This window comes from Eulemur rufifrons, chromosome 15 (genome assembly GCF_041146395.1).
Source record: "Eulemur rufifrons isolate Redbay chromosome 15, OSU_ERuf_1, whole genome shotgun sequence".
Taxonomy (NCBI): Eukaryota; Metazoa; Chordata; class Mammalia; order Primates; family Lemuridae; genus Eulemur; species Eulemur rufifrons.
The window spans coordinates 92,165,764-92,186,122 of record NC_090997.1 but is presented as its reverse complement, the minus strand read 5'-3'; the positions used below and the strand labels follow the sequence as shown (position 1 = coordinate 92,186,122).

At 38.2% G+C, this 20,359-nt stretch overlaps 1 protein-coding gene across 1 annotated transcript; it reads right to left on the bottom strand.

Moving 5' to 3' along the window:
* Positions 1 to 1,065: 1,065 nt before the first annotated feature.
* Positions 1,066 to 19,917, bottom strand: RAB32 (RAB32, member RAS oncogene family). Its single transcript, XM_069487631.1, has 3 exons — positions 19,521 to 19,917; positions 6,258 to 6,535; positions 1,066 to 2,201 (listed from the first exon to the last, which is right to left on the bottom strand). Exons 1-3 carry the CDS (start codon positions 19,768 to 19,770, stop codon positions 2,052 to 2,054), a joined length of 678 nt encoding a protein of 225 aa, XP_069343732.1. The 5' UTR covers positions 19,771 to 19,917; the 3' UTR covers positions 1,066 to 2,051.
* Positions 19,918 to 20,359: the final 442 nt, after the last annotated feature.

Below are 20,359 nucleotides of genomic sequence, written 5' to 3'. Positions count from 1 at the left end.
AAAATAGTTACTCAGTTTTATTTCTAAATTGTAGTAAATGGTAAATGTAATAAAGTATCTCACATTGACAAAGAATCCTGAATCTTTACAAAAAACAATTACTTAAGGTGCTGTTGATGCTTAAAATTACCTTAAGAGAAGTTAGCAAATATTGTAAAGATGGGCAAAGAAACTACAATATTTCTGATTTTGAATCCATTGTTAAAAAGAATTTAAATATGATGAATTTCTTGTACAAATGAAAATCAATATAAAAAAAGAAAATTCTAAGCAGACTTCAGTCTCTTTTGGTAACTACTTAGGATAAGTTATGTATTTCTAACATTTGGGGTTTGGCACCATTTCATACTTATACTGTTGGACTCCAAGATTTAAAAGAGTTGTACTTTGTACCCAGAGTAGAAAAAATTTTAGAGTATGACACATATATCTTAGAAAGCAAGAAAATTAAAAGGGGTTATATTAAGTGATAAGTATTACTTAAATCAGTGTCTTCGGTCACCGTAGAAAATCTGGTTCTATATAGAATACGTATTTAAAATGGTCAAAGGCTATTTTTTACTTAAATATATACCATATATTTGTGATTTCTAGGCAAGGCTTAGGTTAATTAAAGAGAGCTACATTGTATGGCCCATGGCAATTACTATTTATTAGTAGATCACACTCGGTAGAGCAAATGCACTTCTATGCTAGCTTTTTTTTTTTTTCTGTTCTCAATAAATGCATGGATCATTCTTACTCAAGTTCACTTAAGTTATAAGACCAATTTGGTCAACATCTCATTTTGCATTAACTTTGGATTATATTACAAAAACCCTTAAAATTTCTTTGAAAGATATTATGTTGGACCTTTCTTAAGTCAATACGTTGGACATGATATGATTAAGTCCCTTAAAAATAGAAGGCAATAAACATTCAAATGCAAGCACAAAAGCAATCCATGTAACCTAAAACATTTAAACTCCCTTAATATTTTGAAATAAAAATATTAAAAAAATAGAAGGCAAAAGTGAACAGTTTTCTAAGGCAGAAAAGTATACCCTATATTACCTTTCTAGAACTATATTAATTCAAAAATAAAACATCAGTCAAAATATTTATTTTTTCTTAATTGGGTTAAATGGTAATACAAATATTGTGATTCTGTTCTGAAGTTTCTCAGATATTTACTGTAAATGTCCAAAACACTATATAAAACAATACACGACCTAGTTTCTTTTACAATTCATATACCAGAAACTTAGATTTAATTGTGTGTGCTTTGAAATACATTCTCTCCTTGACCATTACTGTTACAGATTTGAAAAACTAGCTCCACTTAGAAAGAAGTGTACCAGTCCTATCAATAGGACCCTCAGTTACAAACATAAACACACAGGAAGAAGAGAAGAGAGAAAGAACTAGGGAGAAAGAAGAAATGCTCATTTATTTTGTTTCCAAGGGGTAGCAACTGGATCCAGGAGACATCATAGTACAGGTGTGGTATGTTTACTTTTTGAGTAATTTAATGTTTTAAGAGGCACCACATCAGCTACAAATGGTCAAATTATATTTAAGGATAACAATTTTACTAGAAGTATAAAAGTTTTGAATAGAAAATTGCTAAAGAGAAACTTCAAGCCTTTGTGGCTAACAGAGTATATAAAAACCTCACACAAAAGGGAGGATGGACTACAAAGACAAAAATATAGACTCAAAATTACCATAAGACTGGAGGTAAGGTTTTATTACCACCTCGCCCTTACGCTAAAAGCTACAACTTGGAAGGAAGTCTTACCAAATCCTCAGGAACTGTCATTTAAAAAGATGTTAAAAAGGATGTAAACATTATCCTCAATATGATGGCAACAACAACAAAAGCCTAATTGTCATCTGTTAAGTTGCAGAGCCACGAGCAGGGACACTTCCATTTTCAAATAAGTGTAGGTGCACAGGATGCTGCATTTTGAAGCACCACTGTGGGAAGATTCACAGCCAGCACATCACCCGCAACTCATTCTTAGGAACTCGCTCAGAAGGGAGGAGGCACGAGAGAAGCAGAAGCCATGTCAGCAACACTGGGATTTGCTCTCTGCTCTCAAGGTCTCTTGATCTAGTTTAATTTTATCCACATCGTTGTCTTCATTAGGAAAGCTTCGGTGGTTCTCAAGAATATTCTCCACTAGGAATCGGGTGGCTTCGTCTATGTTTATGTTATCCTGTAATGCAGAAATAAAGAACAGGATTAATTCTTAGAATAAAGCATTAAGAGTATTCATGGGAACTAGGAAACTTTGTCAGAAGAAGCATTAAAAGTACACCAGCTACTATTTTCTTCTTTAATACTAAAGTGTTTGCACACTAAAAGTTCCATGCTCCTGAGTAATGTGGCTATAGAAGGAACCTTCTTCTTTTTACCAAGGATACCCCTTCTTACGTTCCTGTTTTAAACTTTTTGCCACTGAGGTTCAATGAACCATCTTGATGGTTGAAAATCAATCTTAACCCTGTTCTGGGCTAGACTCACATAAATAAAGGCACTCAGGCTGACAAATCTCTGCCCTAGAATATCTAGTTCAGGTATTCAGGATACATTGTAAAGAAAAATTTAAAAGGGTTCAAACCACATTAAAATATAATAAATATATCATGTCACTTCTCTGTCTCTAAGAACAAATTATTCCTTTTAGTTGTCATGCATAAATTAGCCTGAAACAATATTGTCAGTGCAATGTTCATTAAGGATACCCTACAGAATCATTAACTGTCACAGCATTTGTGTGACTGAATTATAAGTTGTCATTAAATACATAGTAAGTGACACAGGGCAAAAACAGCTTATTTTTAAAAACTGTTTAACTTTTAATTTTTAAATAATTTCATATTTACAAAAACATTATAAAAATAGTAAATTTCCTATTTACCATGCACCTATATTTCTCAAATATTAACATCTTAGATAACCAAAGTACAATTATCAAAATCAGGAAGTTATATAATAGTATTATGTCAATGTTAATCTATCAACCTTATTCAAATTTCATCAATTAACTTAATGTCCTATTTCTCATCCAGGATCACAAGCTGTATTTTGTTGCCATGTCTCCCTGGTCTTTTTAAATCTGGAACAGTTCCTTAGTTTCCTTGCCTTTCATGACCTTGACACGCTCAGCAATGGCCAGTGAATATCCTTCAGTCTGGGTCTGTTTGATGTTTCTTTATTGTTAAATCAAGTTATGCATTTTTGGAAATAACAAAACACTAGTGATGTGTCCCTCTAGGTCTATCAGAAAGCACACTTGTTTGAAGTTGTGTCTGCTGGTTTTTCCATTGAAAAGTTTCTATTTTTCCCTTTGTATTTAGTTAGTGCAAATATGTACATACCCTGTTTCTCACCATACTTTTCCCCACTAATTTTAGCATTGACTAATCCTTCTCTAAAACAATTATTAATGTGGTGTTTAATAGTGAGTTTTTATTTCTATCATTCCTTCTACTTTTATTGATTGGAATTCTGCTGTTAAGAAGAAATTCTTTTCTCCCTCATTTATTTATTCATTTGTTTATTCATATTCATGTATTATTATTTTATTCTATGAGTTAAACCCATTAGAATAATTATGTACTTTGTTGCTCAAATTGTCTTAGATTTTTGGAGCTCCTAAAGTAGGTTCCTGACATGTCTTCATCATTTTGTGAGCGCTTCCCTATTTTCTCGCACCACAAAATGTCTCAGGTACATCTTTGCTTTCCTTGTCCCACCAGCCCTGAAATGAGTCATTTCTCCAGGGATTCTTTTTACTGGAGAATGGAATTAAAAACCAGATTCTGAGGTATCATTGCTTCTAAGTCCGCTCAGAAGACAGAGTTAGTAAACATATGTATGTATACATATACATATACACATCTATATCTACTTCTTTATGTCTCTGTTATACATATGGATGTGTATATTTATGTATGTATATACTCACACAAATATATATTTATATGAAATATTAATTTTAATTAAATTCATACTGATATCTCCAATCCAATCCAATACCTTCTCCCTTATTAGTAATAACTTTCTCAGAAAATGAGCAACCTGGAGGAGCTATGCTATTATACAGGCATTTTTCATGGCATCAACACATGCTTTTTTACCTCTACTCCCAAGATAAGTTTAACTTTAATTCAAGTATGGGTCTTCTGAATGTCCAAGTGTCATTCAGTCCCCACCAGTCCCATTATATCAAATAATTATAAAATTATCTAACTGCACTTGGAAGCAATTGATTAAGAACAAAAATTCCCATATGGTAGTATAATTAGTCACAAAGCTTCATATTAGAAATTCATTATTTGCCAGAAAAGTGAAATGATAAAATTCATGAATTTAAAATTCTTTTGGCTATGTCCTCCAGAAATTCAGACTACCGTAACTCAAGCAAAAGTTAAATTTTAAGTTAGCTGCTGGTCAGCTCAGAAGTGTGGCTATTAGTGACACTTAGGCAGTACACTTTAGGCCTTGACTGTAAAATTTTTAATTACTGTTATTCTTTTGGAACACTCCTGCTTTTTTATTACTAAGGAAATTCTGCAGAAGCTGTTTCTGTTGTGTTTGTAGGGAAGCACAGTTCCTACCTGAAACTTTTATTCTTCACCAGTGTTTCCCTTCTCACCTCTACACGTAACTCTGTCTATACATATAACAAAACTGATGACTAATACAGTCTCAAGTTACAAGTCACAGGACATGATCATTTATAAATTTTATATCTAGATTCTGGGGGAAAATTTGGATTATTACTTGAAAGATTAATTCAAATAAAACCTACAGGGGAATTTTATCTGTAATACACTCCACCAGTATGCATGCTTGCATTAACATTTACATTTACTGCTTCCCCACCCCCCACCCCACCCCCAACAAAGCTAAGAAGTAAAGCAAATCACCCAACAGACATGCAGAGCAGACAGAGGGCATGCCTGTCCAGAGCAAGTCCTTCACTAAAAGATGCCTTCCCTTCTGTGATTTCCTCCTTCGTGTCAGGCTAAGGGCTCACATAGCACCTCTGGGTTTCATCTGTCATCCACCACTACTTTTTGCCTAAGAGTATACACACTCCTGCCTCCAGTAGACATTCATTTTTTCCAATGACTCCATCATTGCACAATATATTCGGAGCTGCTCTTTCGTGCAGTCTCTCATTGTTTTGCTTTCATCATTCCAATCATCACTGGCGTCAAATAATCTTTCACCTTACTAGAAAGTAAGCTTCTAGTAAAACTAAAAGTAACCTGGTAGTAAATCTCCAGAATATGCCAGGTGACTTAACAATGATACAAACGTGTATATACACATACATTTATACATATACATATACATATATATGTGTGTGTGTGTGTGTGTGTGTGGTGGGGTGGGTGTGTGAAAGAATCCAAAGATCATAACAAAGATGGAAATGTGTTAAAATTACACCAAATTTATGGCCTACTGCTTGTTATCACAGAATTTCTCAAACATTTCATCATTCTTACGTAAGTCTGATTGTTATTTAACCCTCCTATGTGAAGTTCCAATGCACATAACTCCCTCAATATTTTGTACTTACAATTTTCACCTTTGCATTCTTGTATATCTATTAATAGGCTAAGATTTTTGAACACCACCTTGGTGGATTTTTTTTCCCCTTCAAAAAATATTTATCCACCTTCCCATAATGGATGAAAAAACAAAATTCTCACTCTACTATTCATGAAGAAGCATACCACAAATGTTGACACTTCCCTCTTGTTCAAATTCATTCATACGGAGTTAACCTAAAACTCTTCAAACATCATCTGCATAAATCTTCTCTCTGACCTTTCCAATGCCTTCATTGGTCCTGCATGTGACACACATCCTCACAAGGGGCATCTCCCTGTATTTCATTAAGCCTTTCGTAAAAATAAAAAATGCTTGTGCTTGACAATACCCCTTTCTACTCCAGTTGCATGAGAAGCACCTCAGTTAAAAACTCAAACTCACAGAAAATGTCATTTGCTTTTTGCTCGAAATAACCACTCATTTTTATTTTAATGTGAAATCTGCCCTTTTATTCACTTCCCCATTAGCCAATTCTGAAAGGAGTCTTGCTGCAGATGGAAAGGAGCTATAACATCTATGCTAGGCTTTGCATTTTCTAGGTTTCCAAACATTGCTCACACAAATCCATCTAAATACTTCTTAGTTACAGCTCAGATTTATGAGCTAAACAGCAGAGCAGACTGACAAGCAAAGCAGATCTCACCTTTGCAGAGGTTTCAAACCATCCAGTGAAGCCATGTTCCTTGCAGAATTGGTCCATCTGGGCAGGACTGTGGCCACCATCCCTATTCTGGTCACATTTGTTAGCTAGGAGGACAGCAGGAATAGGTCTTCCATTTGGAAGATGAACTTTACTATCCAGATCATTTTTCCATTTTAAGACTGCCTCAAATGTGGAACCTCTTGATATATCAAAGACTACAAAAGCACCAACAGCTTCCTTGTAGTATACTCGGGTCATGTTGCCAAACCGCTCCTGCCCTAGAAGTAAATATAAGAGATTAAAAAACTCATAATTCAGGCAGAATCTATATTTAGGTATAACCCCTTTGACCCTAAGAATAATACTATAAATAAATATCTTCCATTCCACAGCAATATAAACTGATGGGACTGAGGACATCCACAGAGAATCATGACCCTAAAGCAGAAGTGGCTGGTAATTTGGTTTGAGTGTACAATTAACTAGTTTTATGTTCTGTGCAAGTATAACACATTCTCCATGAACATCAATAGGACAGTATTTCAAGCTACAAATTCTATTGTTTCTTCCTCCTCTCCCCTTGGCCTAAGAGAAGAGAGGTACTAAAGGAAAAAATAAAGCTAGGAGTGGAGGAAGAAGAGACAAGAATAGAAGAAATAAAGCTTGCAGGAAGAAGATAAGTGCAGCGGGAACACACTAGTCAAAAAGATTAGGACTGGACATGAGATAAAGTAGCTCACGTTCTCCACTCATCTGTCCTTCACATCTCTAGCCTATACCCACTTCTGACTCAATATACAAGCTTGCTCCGCTGTAAGAAGCAGACACATGAAAACCTGCCGCTTCAGAACAAAAAGCAGAACAAGTGATTGAGTTATTACAAGCAGAATCAATTTCAGAGTTCTTCAAATATCATTGTACTTTTTAAATAATTTAACTTATGTTAAACACTTTGGGGAAAATCTACTGCTTCGTATATTTTATAGGACTTTGCAAAGCATTCTCTTACTATCTGCTGTCATACTAATCTTTGATATACATAGGACCGTTATCTCCATCTGACAGATGACAAAAAGAACTGCCAAAGAAACACTTGGCCAAGATTATGGTGGCACTGACTAAAGAAGACAGAACTAGAACCCAGGACTTCTGACCCCGACGTGCCTATGGAAATATGACGCTAGCCATTCTGAACAATCTTATAGGTGTCATGACTTCTAATGCTTATACTTTTGGGTTGTCAAATTGCTGACTAGAGCATGAAGGAAAAAATGACTGGCAATCAATGCAATGAGTAGTTACAACAGAGACAAAGTAGCCTACAAAACCTGAAATATTTGCTATCAGGCCCTTTACAGAAAAAGTTACTGATTTCTATTCTAGGAAGCTAGGGATATTCTACACCTTGAACTGGAAGTGCTATATAAAAATTCACGAAGATATTTATTAGTGTCTGTGCATATAAGTTATACTACAAGTTCAAAAAAACTGCAAAATGTCAGATAAGCCCTGTATATACGCCAGCTAGGATTATTAAGTGCTCAATACGTTTATTGCTGGATCACCTTTTGCAACAACTTGGATGGAATTAGAGACCATTATCCTAAGTGAAGTACCTAAATAATGGAAAAACAAATACCACATGTACTCACTATTAAACTGGAACTGACTGATGAACATACAAGTGCACAGGGAGGGAAGTAAAGCTCAATGGAAATCAAGCAGGGCTGGGGGAGAAGATGGGCGAAAACTTATTTAACAGGTACAATGAACACTATCTGGGTGACAGGCACACTTTTAACCTTGACTCAAGTATTACAAAAGCGATCCATGTAACCAAAAACATTTTTACCCCTGTAACACTTTGAAATAAAAAAATAAGTTTATTGCATGATGAAAGCTTGAGTATGCTTTTTAAAGATGGTACCAATTAAACATGGCAAAGCTTTAAACTATTAGCTAATTATGTGCTGTACTTTGAATGGTGAAAACAGATTTGCAGAGGAAAAGAAACTTGATGAAAGCTCACCTGTACTAGGGAATAAAAATACCAAGCACCCAACATTCAGGCAACCACAGGCAAGAAAATTTTTCTACTTAAATATGCCGATTGGCCTTAGAGCTCTTTGGGGACCACCAAAGACCTTCCCAGCTCTAACACTGACATTTTAGCTTCCTGTGTTATAACTTCAGTGTTATACTGGTTTTCTACATATTCTGCAATCACTGAATCCAGACAGCAATTGGAATCAAATGTAAATGATTCAGCATCAAAAGGTCGAGACCTTACATTTAGGGACACAGCTTATTTTCTAAATGTAGAGTAAAATACACTTTCTATTTTAATGAGCTTATAATCTCTTTTTAAAAAATTCCAAACTAATCCATTAGTGTTTTGGAGATATTCCCTAATTGGTAAAGCAAGTAAAAAAATATAAATTTCTAAAACACATGAAGTTTAATTAGGGAATGGGAAAAGATTAAAATGAATTCATTTAAAATAATACTTTTAACATAAAATTAAGAATTACTCTCCAGAAACCTAATCAGGTATAACCTAGATTTAACTCTATTTTTTCAAAGGTTTACAATGCATAGATATACTAAGCTCTTACAGTTGTTAAACTTGACTTTCTATTGCTACCCTAGTAAGAGTTGTCCCATATCTTTGCTATGATTTCTCCCTGGGTAATGTTAGCTACTCTTTTACTATTTTCTAAAGCAAAGAACTCCAGAAGAAAACATTCCTAATATTTATGAATATACTATTCTCCTGCACTTCTAAATCCATGGAGGATTACACTTTTCTGCCCCTTCAAGGAGAAGCCATAAGACCAGTCTTGGCCAATGAAATGTGAACAGAAACGTTGCTTCTGAGCAGCATCATTTTGCTGCCAGTGTCTTTGTCCTGCCGCAGCAAAGCTGAACCCTGACTTTGAGACAGTTTCATGAGATGGTGGACTCTGCTAGCCCAGGTCTTCAGGTGACTCCAGTAAGAAACCACCCTCACACCCACTGCCACCACCCCAACTCCCACACTCCACTATGAACATCTAGCAAAAGTGAGACATAATTATTTTAAGCCACGAAGATTTTTAATGTTGTTTGGCACCCCAACATAACCTAGCCTATTCTGACTGGTACTACTCTCAAATGTCTTTTTAGCTTTTATTTTATTTTCTTATGTCTTTTGAAAACTCTAGATCTGATCTCTACTAAAAAATTTATTAGGTTCCTTTTATGTAATATACCAGGCACTGTGCTAAACACTGATGAAAATAATGAAACAGTGAATATGATTTCCTCTCCTAAGGAGCTCACAGTCTATTTGAGGAAATGGGCAAACTGACACCACAAGTATTAGGCGTAATCAGAGATACCCAGAGTATATCATGGTACCCAACAAGAGGACACCACTCATTGAGATATATATGCATAAGCAAATCTTGACTAGTCTTTTTTCAAGGTATACTATCAAGAGAGGCCATTCAAATACTTATTCATGGTGAAACTATAGTACCTTCCTTCATAAGTTATCTTTATTCTCATATTTTCAACGTTTACGTTGGATGCAGAACTGCACATAGCACATGTCCAGGGAGCCTGGCCAGAGGCTGTGCTCACCATCAATAAACAGCTTCATGTATAACTTCTAGATGCCAATTTCCCAACTGTGCTCTGAATCATCCCCCTTAGAGTTATGCATTCTATTACTTCCCCTTTCACAACACACCAGGACTCAGCTCTTCATAGTTTTAAAAAAGGGTTAAGGATCAAACAAATTGGAAAGACTTTGACATTCCAAACTTTAATTGCATTGAAATCTATAGAATATTTTAATTTTTTAAAGACAAAATATATAAACAAGATACTTTGTGATGCAGCCAGACATTTTAAGTTCAGTCTGTAAAGTCTTTGTTATTCTGTGATTCTACTTTCCACAAATACATAAATAAAATGCAGGCAAAAAATGCCATGCTGAATGTTCCGGGTTGTGTCTCATGACAGGAGAGGGCTCGGTAGAGAAGGAAGTCTGTAGTTATTAAATACAAAAACAAGCTGCGTAAGTTTTGCTTCATGGGGGAGGGTGTATGCAGAGTTAAGGCTTGCAGCAGTGTAGAAATTCATCAAAACCTGGGAGATCTTCCTCTTAATAGGTCTGTAGGCTAGTTTAGACTAGTTCAGGGAAAACTCTAGGCAATACTGACTTCTTTGACCAGTGCTGCAATAGTCATTACTCATCATAACTGAGAGGCAACCAAAATCATCTAGTCTAACCTCTTATTTTATAGATGAGAAAATAAAGTCCCAGGGAAATGAAATTACTTAAACTTCCTAGGTTGACTTGCTTTCCAATGTGCTGTCTAATCTGTTAGCCAAGTATCTGCTGGAGTATCAGTCCCTCATATGTCTGTGTGTTTCCAAATAAATCCTTAGCAGTACCAATAGCCTAAGAGTGACTTTCCCTAAGGATAGCACAGTCCTACTACAAAAGTCGTACCCCCTTCTCTAAGTCACCTAGTGCTTTACCATAGGAGCCAACGGAAGATCCCCTACTGCTGAGTGCATCAGTCATCCTGACACTAGAGGCAGCCTTTGTCATCCACATCGCTGTTGGCATATCGCCAGCACAGTCCAAACGACTGCAAAAATGTTTTATCTTTTAAATCTGTGGTCCCCAACCCCCAGCTCACAGCCGGTATCCATCAGTGGCCTGTTAGGAACCGGGCCACGCATCACACACAGCCTGAGCTCCACCCCACCCTACCCCCACTCCCCAGTCCCCATCCCCACCAGAAGAATTAATTGTCTTCCATGAAAACAGTCCCTGGGGCCAAAAGAGTTGGGGACCACTGCTTTAAACAATGTGTTACTTACTTCTCTAGAAGAAGGAAACTTTATTATAACTTGATATCTTGGCAATTAGAAAGGAGAAAAAGAAAACAGTGCTAGTCATACAGGCTAAAAGATATTTAAAGATTCACACAATCTCTTAACATACCCAAATGAATGGACCTTAAAGTATGAACACATGTTGGCAAAAGATTAAAATGCTTATCTTAATTTTTGGGTGTACCAACATTAATGACATTGAAAAGGAGTTGAAACAACAAAATTAGTATGTTTCCAAGAATATGCATCGCCATTAAGTTAAAGAAAAAACACAAAATAGTTTACCTTATATCTTTGTATCTAATGAAAATTCTCAAAACAACAGTATTTCTCTTTAGATTTGAAAAGAGAAGTACTAAATTCTGAACTGCTACCAGAAACACAATCTAAGGACACTTTCTCTTGTGAATTTCATCATTGGTTTTGCTTAGTTTTTTAATGTTTGTATCCACATTTTATATTTACTTTTGATAAGTAGTCTAAATGTCTCTTTTAATATTAGTTGAAATTCAAAATATAAATTTCACAACTGAAAAGAAATTAAAACAATAGGAAAAAACGGTGCTTAGTTTTCCAAGTACAAATGCTTACCTTTTTCCCATCCGCTGAAAATCACCAAGCTACATATTCTTACTCAAGGCGATTTAGTTTCTAATTAGTACATGTTAAGTCTTTTAAAGGAAAATCCTTAAATATCATTGTGCAATTCAGAGATTAAATGCTCCTAGCAAGCTAAAGCTCATCATTGGTCTTAAGATGATAAATTTTTATCCATTAAAATTTTTATAACTTCATACAGGTAATACTGTGATATCATGATGAATCCTCGGTTTTATATACAAGAGGATACAATATGTAGGCACATAGGCTTTGCTATTTTTAGGGTATCAAGTCAATGAGTCATTATACCTATCAAGCCATCCTAAACTTGCCCGAACATTACACTTTAACATGCTGAAATTATAGGCACTGTTAGAAGTAAAGCAATTTATTACATTAAATAACTACCATAACACTAACCATAAAGCAGTTTAAAAACAGACTGTACTACTAGCTGCCTACTCCAACTCCTCTACCCACTAGCTTGCACAATTTTACACAAAACCAGTGGCTGTATTAACCTCAGATAAAACTATATGGCATCAAAGCAGTACCATCTGAGTCTGAATTTCATAGTTTAATACTACACTGTGTAAAAGATAAAAGGAGTCACATGATTTTACACAATTCTACTAATTTATCTAGTTTTCCTTTCTATCATATGTAAGATGACAGGGAGACAGTAAAACATAGCAGTTAAATCTTTGGAGTCAGAAATATCCGGATCCACGGTTGAACTCTGCAAGCTATATGTATACAGACCTCAGGCAAATCCATTAACCTTTCTGAGACTCAGCTTACTCATTTTAAAATTGGGAATAAGTCCTATTTCTCCAGGTTATTAAGTACAAATGAGAATGAAAGTAAAGAGAATGAAAGTGACTAGAAAACAGCTTTTAACAAATGTCAAGTACAGGAGGGTCAATGACCAAAAGTTTCCAACTCAAAGATTCTATGCTTATATCTGGAAATGTGCTTCAACTTAGAATAATACATATTATAGGTAAAGATATGCAAAGTTGCTATTTAAATCACAAAGTGTCATTTTTGCTCATTCACCACTTTTTGAGATTGAGATTAAATGACCCTGTTTGTCAAGTGAAAGGGTAACAAAACTGAATGAAGAAAAAATAGGAAAATGCCTAAAAGGAAAATAAACAAACTGCTTTTGAGATGTTAGCAACAGTATCACCAAGCAGTTTTTTTCAAAATTACCTTTTCCCAGGTACATGCCAATTCAGACTGGATTTTACTCCTTTTGCTAATTTGAAACAGCTGGGCTTTCATGGTATCGTGGTTAATGCCTAACATCTGTCTTATTCAACTATTTACATCTTCTGTGGCGACTATAAAAGGAGCAGCTAACTTTAATGAATTTAAATTAGGAAGTCAAATAAAAATATCTTATTGATTTGTGTCCAAAGTCGAAAGTCTTACAAGTGTGAGATATTGGGCTTTTCCCTTTTCAACAAATGTATTCAGCAAGAGAGAAAAAATATACTGTCTCTGTCTTGTAAATTACTCTTGTATCCATACACTATGCTGAAAGAGAAGTTCCTGAAATAGCCAAACAGATGAGGAGGTGATGCCACCTCCTCATATGAAATTGAGAAAGGAACTTAAGGGTCAGAGAAGGTATGAGTGAGTGGGAACAGTGGGAGGTGTGTCTAGCTAAGTGGAGAACTCTTGGAGTGTAGCGAGAAGAGGAGTGTGTCGGCAGGGTGTTGCAAAGCCAAGTACAGAACGACGATTCTCAATTTTAGTATAAATCAGAATTACCGCCTATGATGCTTGATAGATTGCGTATTTCCAAGCCCTTCCTCTAGGAATTCTGATTTGGTGTAGGTATGGAGGATTGCTAGTTGTCTATCCCAACATTCCTTTACAGAATTTTATTTGGGGAGGCAATGTGCACAGATTAAGATAAAAGCCCTAGAATTTCTAGCTGCTCTTGCAGCTAGGCATGTCTATTTGATTGGATCACAGAGACAAAAAATATAGCCTAGGAATAGCTGAGAGGTGAAATGTCAGCCTAAGTCCATGAAGATTTGTTGGTACAGCTCACCAATCTTGGACTGCCCAACCGCAGGCTTAATATGTGAGACAATTAACTTCTTCCTTCCTAAACCATGATGTATGTCAGATGATGCCAAATCTACTGATTCTATTGATGTTAAAGAATTTGCATTTAAAGCACCTCAGGTGATTCTGATGAAGGAGGCTCCAAATAATCACACTAAAAAAACTTGACATATTTACCTTAATATCAAGAAGCAATCAAAAACCACTGCATAAGATCCTTAAGGAAAATATCTGGATAAAAATGAGTGAAAGAGAAGGGAAGAAGAGAGTATGAGGTTGTCTGTTAGTTAGAAAGACTCTCTTGGATCATTAAATGAAACACCTGCCATCCATTTATTTTCATGTGGTTCTAACTCTTAAGAACAGTGAAGGGGCCGGGCGCGGTGGCTCACGCCTGTAATCCTAGCACTCTGGGAGGCCGAGGTGGGCAGATCGTTTGAGCTCAGGAGTTCGAGACCAGCCTGAGCAAGAGCGAGACCCCATCTCTACTAAAAATAGAAAGAAATTATATGGACAGCTAAAAATATATATAGAAAAAATTAGCCGGGCATGGTGGCACATGCCTGTAGTCCCAGCTACTCGGGAGGCTGAGACAGGAGGATCGCTTGAGTTCAGGAATTTGAGGTTGCTGTGAGCTAGGCTGACGCCACGGCACTCACTCTAGCCTGGGCAACAGAGTGAGACTCTGTCTCAAAAAAAAAAAAAAAAAAAAACCACACACAAAAAAACAGTGAAGGAATTACATGTTTCTAGCCTACTCAATCACAAAAAGTACAAAAATCTTTTGAAAATATAATTGAATAGAATTCTAAAGCAACTTTTCCTTGATCTTTTGTCTCTCCCTCCAGAAGTCTCCCCACAGTTACATGTATGCTTTTCACCATCCAAGAGAAGATCTCTGCAGCCATAAGACAACTTAAACTTGTTGACTTAGCCCACTCTCTAGTACTAAAGTGTTGATTAAGTGTGAAATCCTCACTATTTTAAGGATATGCTATTCCTGGGCTATAAATCTGAAACCTTCATATTTTCCTTCTATGGAAGAGTACTTTACAGCATGTTTCAACCTATTTTAGTGAGTGCCTAGGAATATGTATTAATCATGCCTTTTATTTTCTATATTTTGTTATTCTTTGACATCCTGTGGCCTTGCAGGCCTGGGGAAGAACTGCCCCTCCCAGTGTTAGCTAATTTCTAGAGAAAGCCAAACCTGCCTTGGAGCGCACCTTTGATTCGCAAACCAACCAATCCTTGAGTCCATGTCCTCCCATCTGCCTCCTGGCATTAGGCTCCTGCAATCTAGGATGCTATCCCCCTGCCCTAAATCACCTCAGGGCCAGGTACCAGACAATTAGAGATCACCCCTACAGCCCAGAGCCTGCTGAAATTATTCAAATTAGCCAATCCTAAATTTGCTTAGCTTGCCTACCCTGCTTCATCCATTCCTTCCTGTAAAAACCACAATAAAGGTTCTAGTCCATGAATTCCTCTTGCTCCTGTCTCACGACCAACCCTGATGCTTTTCCCTGAGGCATGGTGGGGTGTGGTGTGCTCCCACTCTTGGGAACTGTGAGTAACGAAACTCTTTCAATGGCAATCATCTCCTGACCTGTTGGCCTCATCACAACCTGAATAAAAACACAATCCTGGGTACATTTTCAAGAGGTGTGAGAATCACTGAAAATTCCGTATTGAAAGCTTAAGAAAATTGAAAGCTCAGGATAACATATATTAATACATGACTAATTTAGGGATAACCAGAACATTTGAAAATTTAGAAAATAATTCGTGCTACTCTTTTGAAACCAGTAAGTAAAAAACTAGCTATATGAAAAGCTTACTATTTTCCTATCTCAGAGTCATGAAAGCTGTCTCCATACAGTGCCATTGGGTATCAGTCTTTTCTTGGTCAAGTTACTACACCTCTCTCTGCATTTAAACTATAGGATCTCTAAATGCCTGTAATTCATTCAATCCAAAATGTAGGATCCTTAGGCAAATAGCTGGGAGCAAAGGCAAGTTTTAGAACTTCCTATCAGTGCTGGATTATCTCTACCACTAACCTGAGCCACTGTCAGCTTAGTGGGCTAATTAAGGCAACTAAGGATGGTAACAAATCAAAAGGGAAAGGCCATAGGCATATCATTATCAAAGGAATTCCTATATGCAGGAATACAAATACATTGTTACACTGACCAAAAGCCTGCCTGAGCAATTGTGAATGCACAGCCTAGACCCAAGGGAGACTCAGGACCCCAGGAACCGTGAAAGATTTAAAGATGTAAAATGGGACAGTAGGCTTTGCTTATGATTCAGCACAGCAATTGAGCTTGAATAAGGCTGAGTATGGCAAGCCCGTACAAGAGTTAGATTACCCGTATGTAATAGAAACGCCTTCTACATGAGTTTGTATGTAATTAGCCACCAATAAACACCAAGAAACTTACTGTAGTATTCTGTCTTTAAGATAGAGACCACAAATAACTACACAGACTGATTCCTCAAAGCACTGCTTCTTCATATTTAGAATATACTTAAATATTACTAATCCCCGACTAATAGATACTTTTAAGGTCAGGAAAGTGTCAGAGGTAATATTCCAGATTCTTGCTCCTGAAGGGTTATAGGAGAGTTATGAAAAAAAGACAAAGGAGATTATCAGTTTAATAATTGGCAAAATACAAGGTGGAACAAGGAAGTCAGGATCCACATTCTGCTTTAGGATGGGAATCAAAACAATGAAAAATGAATTTAGGTATAGCTTGTATAATTTATAATATCTTCCAAACATGCATTTTATGCTTAGGTAAATATTATTTACATGAATTTCAGAGTAGACTGTTCCAATTTGTCTTTTGGCGAGAAGAGCTTGTTACTCATTCAGATTTTTATGAAGAAATTTTAGTCCTAAAAGGCAAATCACTTCAGTCAATACATGAAGACTAAAGTATATTAGAATTAAATGGACAATGATTTTTTTAAAGATTTAACCTAGACCAGTCATTCATCTTGCCTAGAAAATTCTACAGTTGCTAACAAGCAACAAGCTTACCATAAAGAGTACACCAAATACTACTTTATACGAAGCATTAAAAGGAAGATCAGAGACATCTCTTGCTGTATCTTAATTTACTGTGCATTTATTAAGATCTCTTCAAAATTGTAACAAAGACTTCAATATTTTAGCTATTTCAGTTATGTTTTGAGCAGCAGTCTCAAAGCAGGCATGAATTAAGAGACTGCAATTGTCTTACACAAAAATTGCATTAAACTCCATCTGTGTTTTAAAGGAAGATTCCTTCAGTGACATAAGAAAAGATTCATTAAGGCCTATACCTGAGAATCACATGGTTCTTAACTTGAAGTGTTTAGCTAAATCTGCTTGGCTACATTTACAGAAAACATCCAACATTTCTAGCCTTTCATACTTGACAAAACCTTCTAGGATAAAGATTGTTGACATAATTTCTTTACTGCCTTGCCCACCACTAAAGCGGAAAAAGAAATAAAATAAAATCTAACTAGTAACAATATCACCACACCTTAAGTTAGTCATAACAAGTGGTCAGCTCCACCTACTGTTTTGCAATCAAGGAATATTTCTATTCTTTGAGAATTAAATATAATCCAACTTTGTTACTACATAAGGCAAATATGTTTGAATCATAAGTGACATAGCCACGGGGGAAATTTTTGGAGCAGCCTTCAGTTTGCCTTCACTACGTCATTACTACTTAATTCAAATGGTATGAACCAGGATTCACTAGTAGCTCAAATGTTCAAACCAAACATAATGATGTAGCTCCCCATACCTTAGGCTTAAACTAAGCTATTTCTGTCTCTCAATTTCTGTATATTAAGATTCCATCTCTGAAAATCTTACTTATAAGGTGAGCCTAATAATTTCTAATTACCTCGTAAGTTTACCTCTTATTTTAACTGCTGGCATGTACTTGTTGAATGGTACAACAGTACCTGCTACAGTATCTGACATCCAGAAATCCCTTTGGAGATCTTAAAATTCTGCTTTCCTTCCTGGCAAAGCCCAAGCTTTGGATTTAGTCAAAAGTGCAAGCATATCTCAGCTAGCCAGATGTATACCAGATTCTGATAAAGATTGGATATGTCCCCTTCCTGCCTATTGAGGCCTGTTAAAGAAGGATGAAAAAAGAAGAGGTGATATCCAGGAAGAAAACTTACCCCTGCTCTTGTTTTGTCAAGTCTTTAAATACTCTGAAGCTTAAAGACACACTGTTCCATAAAAATCTAGTTATTCACATTTATCCACCTGTAGTGGGACACAATTGTAATTTTATAAATACTATAATAGTTTACAAAAAGAATAAGGCAAAGTCAACCACCCTTGTAAGCAGGGCTTTAAAATCACCTTTGTGGAAATCCTCAGCTACACTGAAGATTCCTGAAAGTTGACTGTCACATGGTAAAGCAAACTTTAGAATCCATGACTTTGTCAAGAAGCAGTAATACTGTTCCTTAGTGTTCTGTGCAACCGCAGGAAGTGTTTCGAAAAAAGCCTCTGGCTTGGAAAGATGACTTTTCAAACGAACTTTTGGTTTTTTGATAACCAGAAAAAAAAAAAAAAAATTGAGCAAAGGCTGATTACCCTCTTCCTCTGAAGCACTGATGTGCATAAATTTATTCTCATATCTGAGGTAGAGAAATCTGCTCTTAAATGAATGAGTTATAGATTACAATTCTTCAGTATTCTCTCATGCCACAAAATTCAAATGAAAAGAGCACTGCTTAGCAGATAGTAGATGTGGGTCCCACCCTCCCACACTCTGCCACCAGCACGGTATACATGAGCTTCAGTGTAGGGTCTGTAGGATGAAGGGTGGCCCAAGGTGCCCTCCAACCCTAAACCAGCTCCCACTGGAATGCTCTACTGCAGACTCAGTTTCTTAACACGTGCCATGATTGAACAGGGTAATTTTGTGTACCATTTCCATAACTAACCTTTCCAAAAGTTAGCATCTTTTTAAATGCCCTCATCCCACCCACCAACACCAGCCAGAGTTCAAATGCTCATAAATTAGAGCAAAAAATATACCCCCTCGAAGAGATCAATTCTTCTGTTCCAAAATGACAAATGAAAGCAGCAGATGTCAGAGAAACAATGTATTGGGGGGGCGAGGAGGGCCAAGGATAGGGCTAGGTGTTGGCTTAGGGAGAGAGTGAGGAAACAGTTTCAGAAAAGCTTTCCCAAATCTTCGCCGGGTGACCTGGCTTCACAAGAGAGCAAGTATTTGTGGAATGGAGTTTCCCTCACAAAGGCGGGTCTCAGAGCCAATCCCAGTGATGAAAAATGACCTGAAAAGGAATCTGGCTTTTGATCTTGGTTGTGTCACTAACCAGGACTGCAACTTTGGGGAAGTCATCCAGTCACTCTGAACTTCAGTTAAGGCTAAATGAGGGCAGCCACCCCAAGTCTTCCCGTTATGTTATAAACTTGTCGTTATTCAGAGTTCAGACTTCTGGAAAGGCCCCGTGGCTTCCTCACCTCCTGTCAGGAGAGAGCGAGCATCCATCCGCACCTGGCCATTGGATTCGGCCTCTCCCAAACGTACACAGGCAGGCAGTTCAGGCAGAGGAGGGAAAGAAGGAAGGAGGCAGAGAGGAGCCAGCGGCCCAGGCTCTGAAGGTGGGAAAGTTGGTGGCCGCGCTTACCCGCGATGTCCCACAGCTGCAGGCGCACCAGCGTCCTGCTGTCCCAGTTGAGGACCTTGAGGGCGAAGTCCACCCCGATGGTGGCCCGGTAGTGCTGCGAGAAGAGCTGGTGGACATAGCGCTTGATGATGCTGGTCTTGCCCACGCCGAGCTCGCCAATGACCAGCACCTTGAAGAGGTGCTCGCGGGTCTCGGGGACGGCGACGGCGGCCGCCCCCCGGCCCGGGTCCCCGGCTCCCCCGCCGGCCATGGGCGCCGCGGCTCTGAGACGCGCTCGGGCTCCGCGCCGCCCCCAACCCGCCCCGCGCTCCCCGCCGCGCCGCCGGAGGCTGCAGAAACTCCCCCGAGGCCGGCCCGGCTTCCTCCGCGCCCGCCGACGCCGCCTGACTGGTCACAGGACCCGGAACCCGCAGGCACTCGCGGCCGGGGCGGGGCCAGGGCAGGGCCGGGGGCAGCCGGGGAGGACCCGCGCGAGGCCGCGCCGGTAGCCGCCTGGGTCCGCCAGGCCCGGCCAGGCCGCCGGCACTTCCTCTCCCGGGCGTCCCCTGCCGGCCGACGCGGCGCGGAGGGAGGCCCGGCCGCCCCCTGGCGGGCCCCAAAGGCTCCCGGTGGCCTGAAAAGGCCCTGAAGCCCCTCAGCCAGATCGGCCCGGCCCGGCCCGGGGTTGGGGGTGCTCGGCCTCCGCCCGCCCGGCCTGTAAGCTGCTGGCCTGGGAATCAACCTCCTTCCCCGTCCGGCCCGGAGGGAGTTCAGCAACGGGAGGCCTCGTCTTTCGTGTCCAGCAGCACACTTTAGACGTGAGACGGAGAGGCAGAATGACTCTGGATTAACCAAGGGTA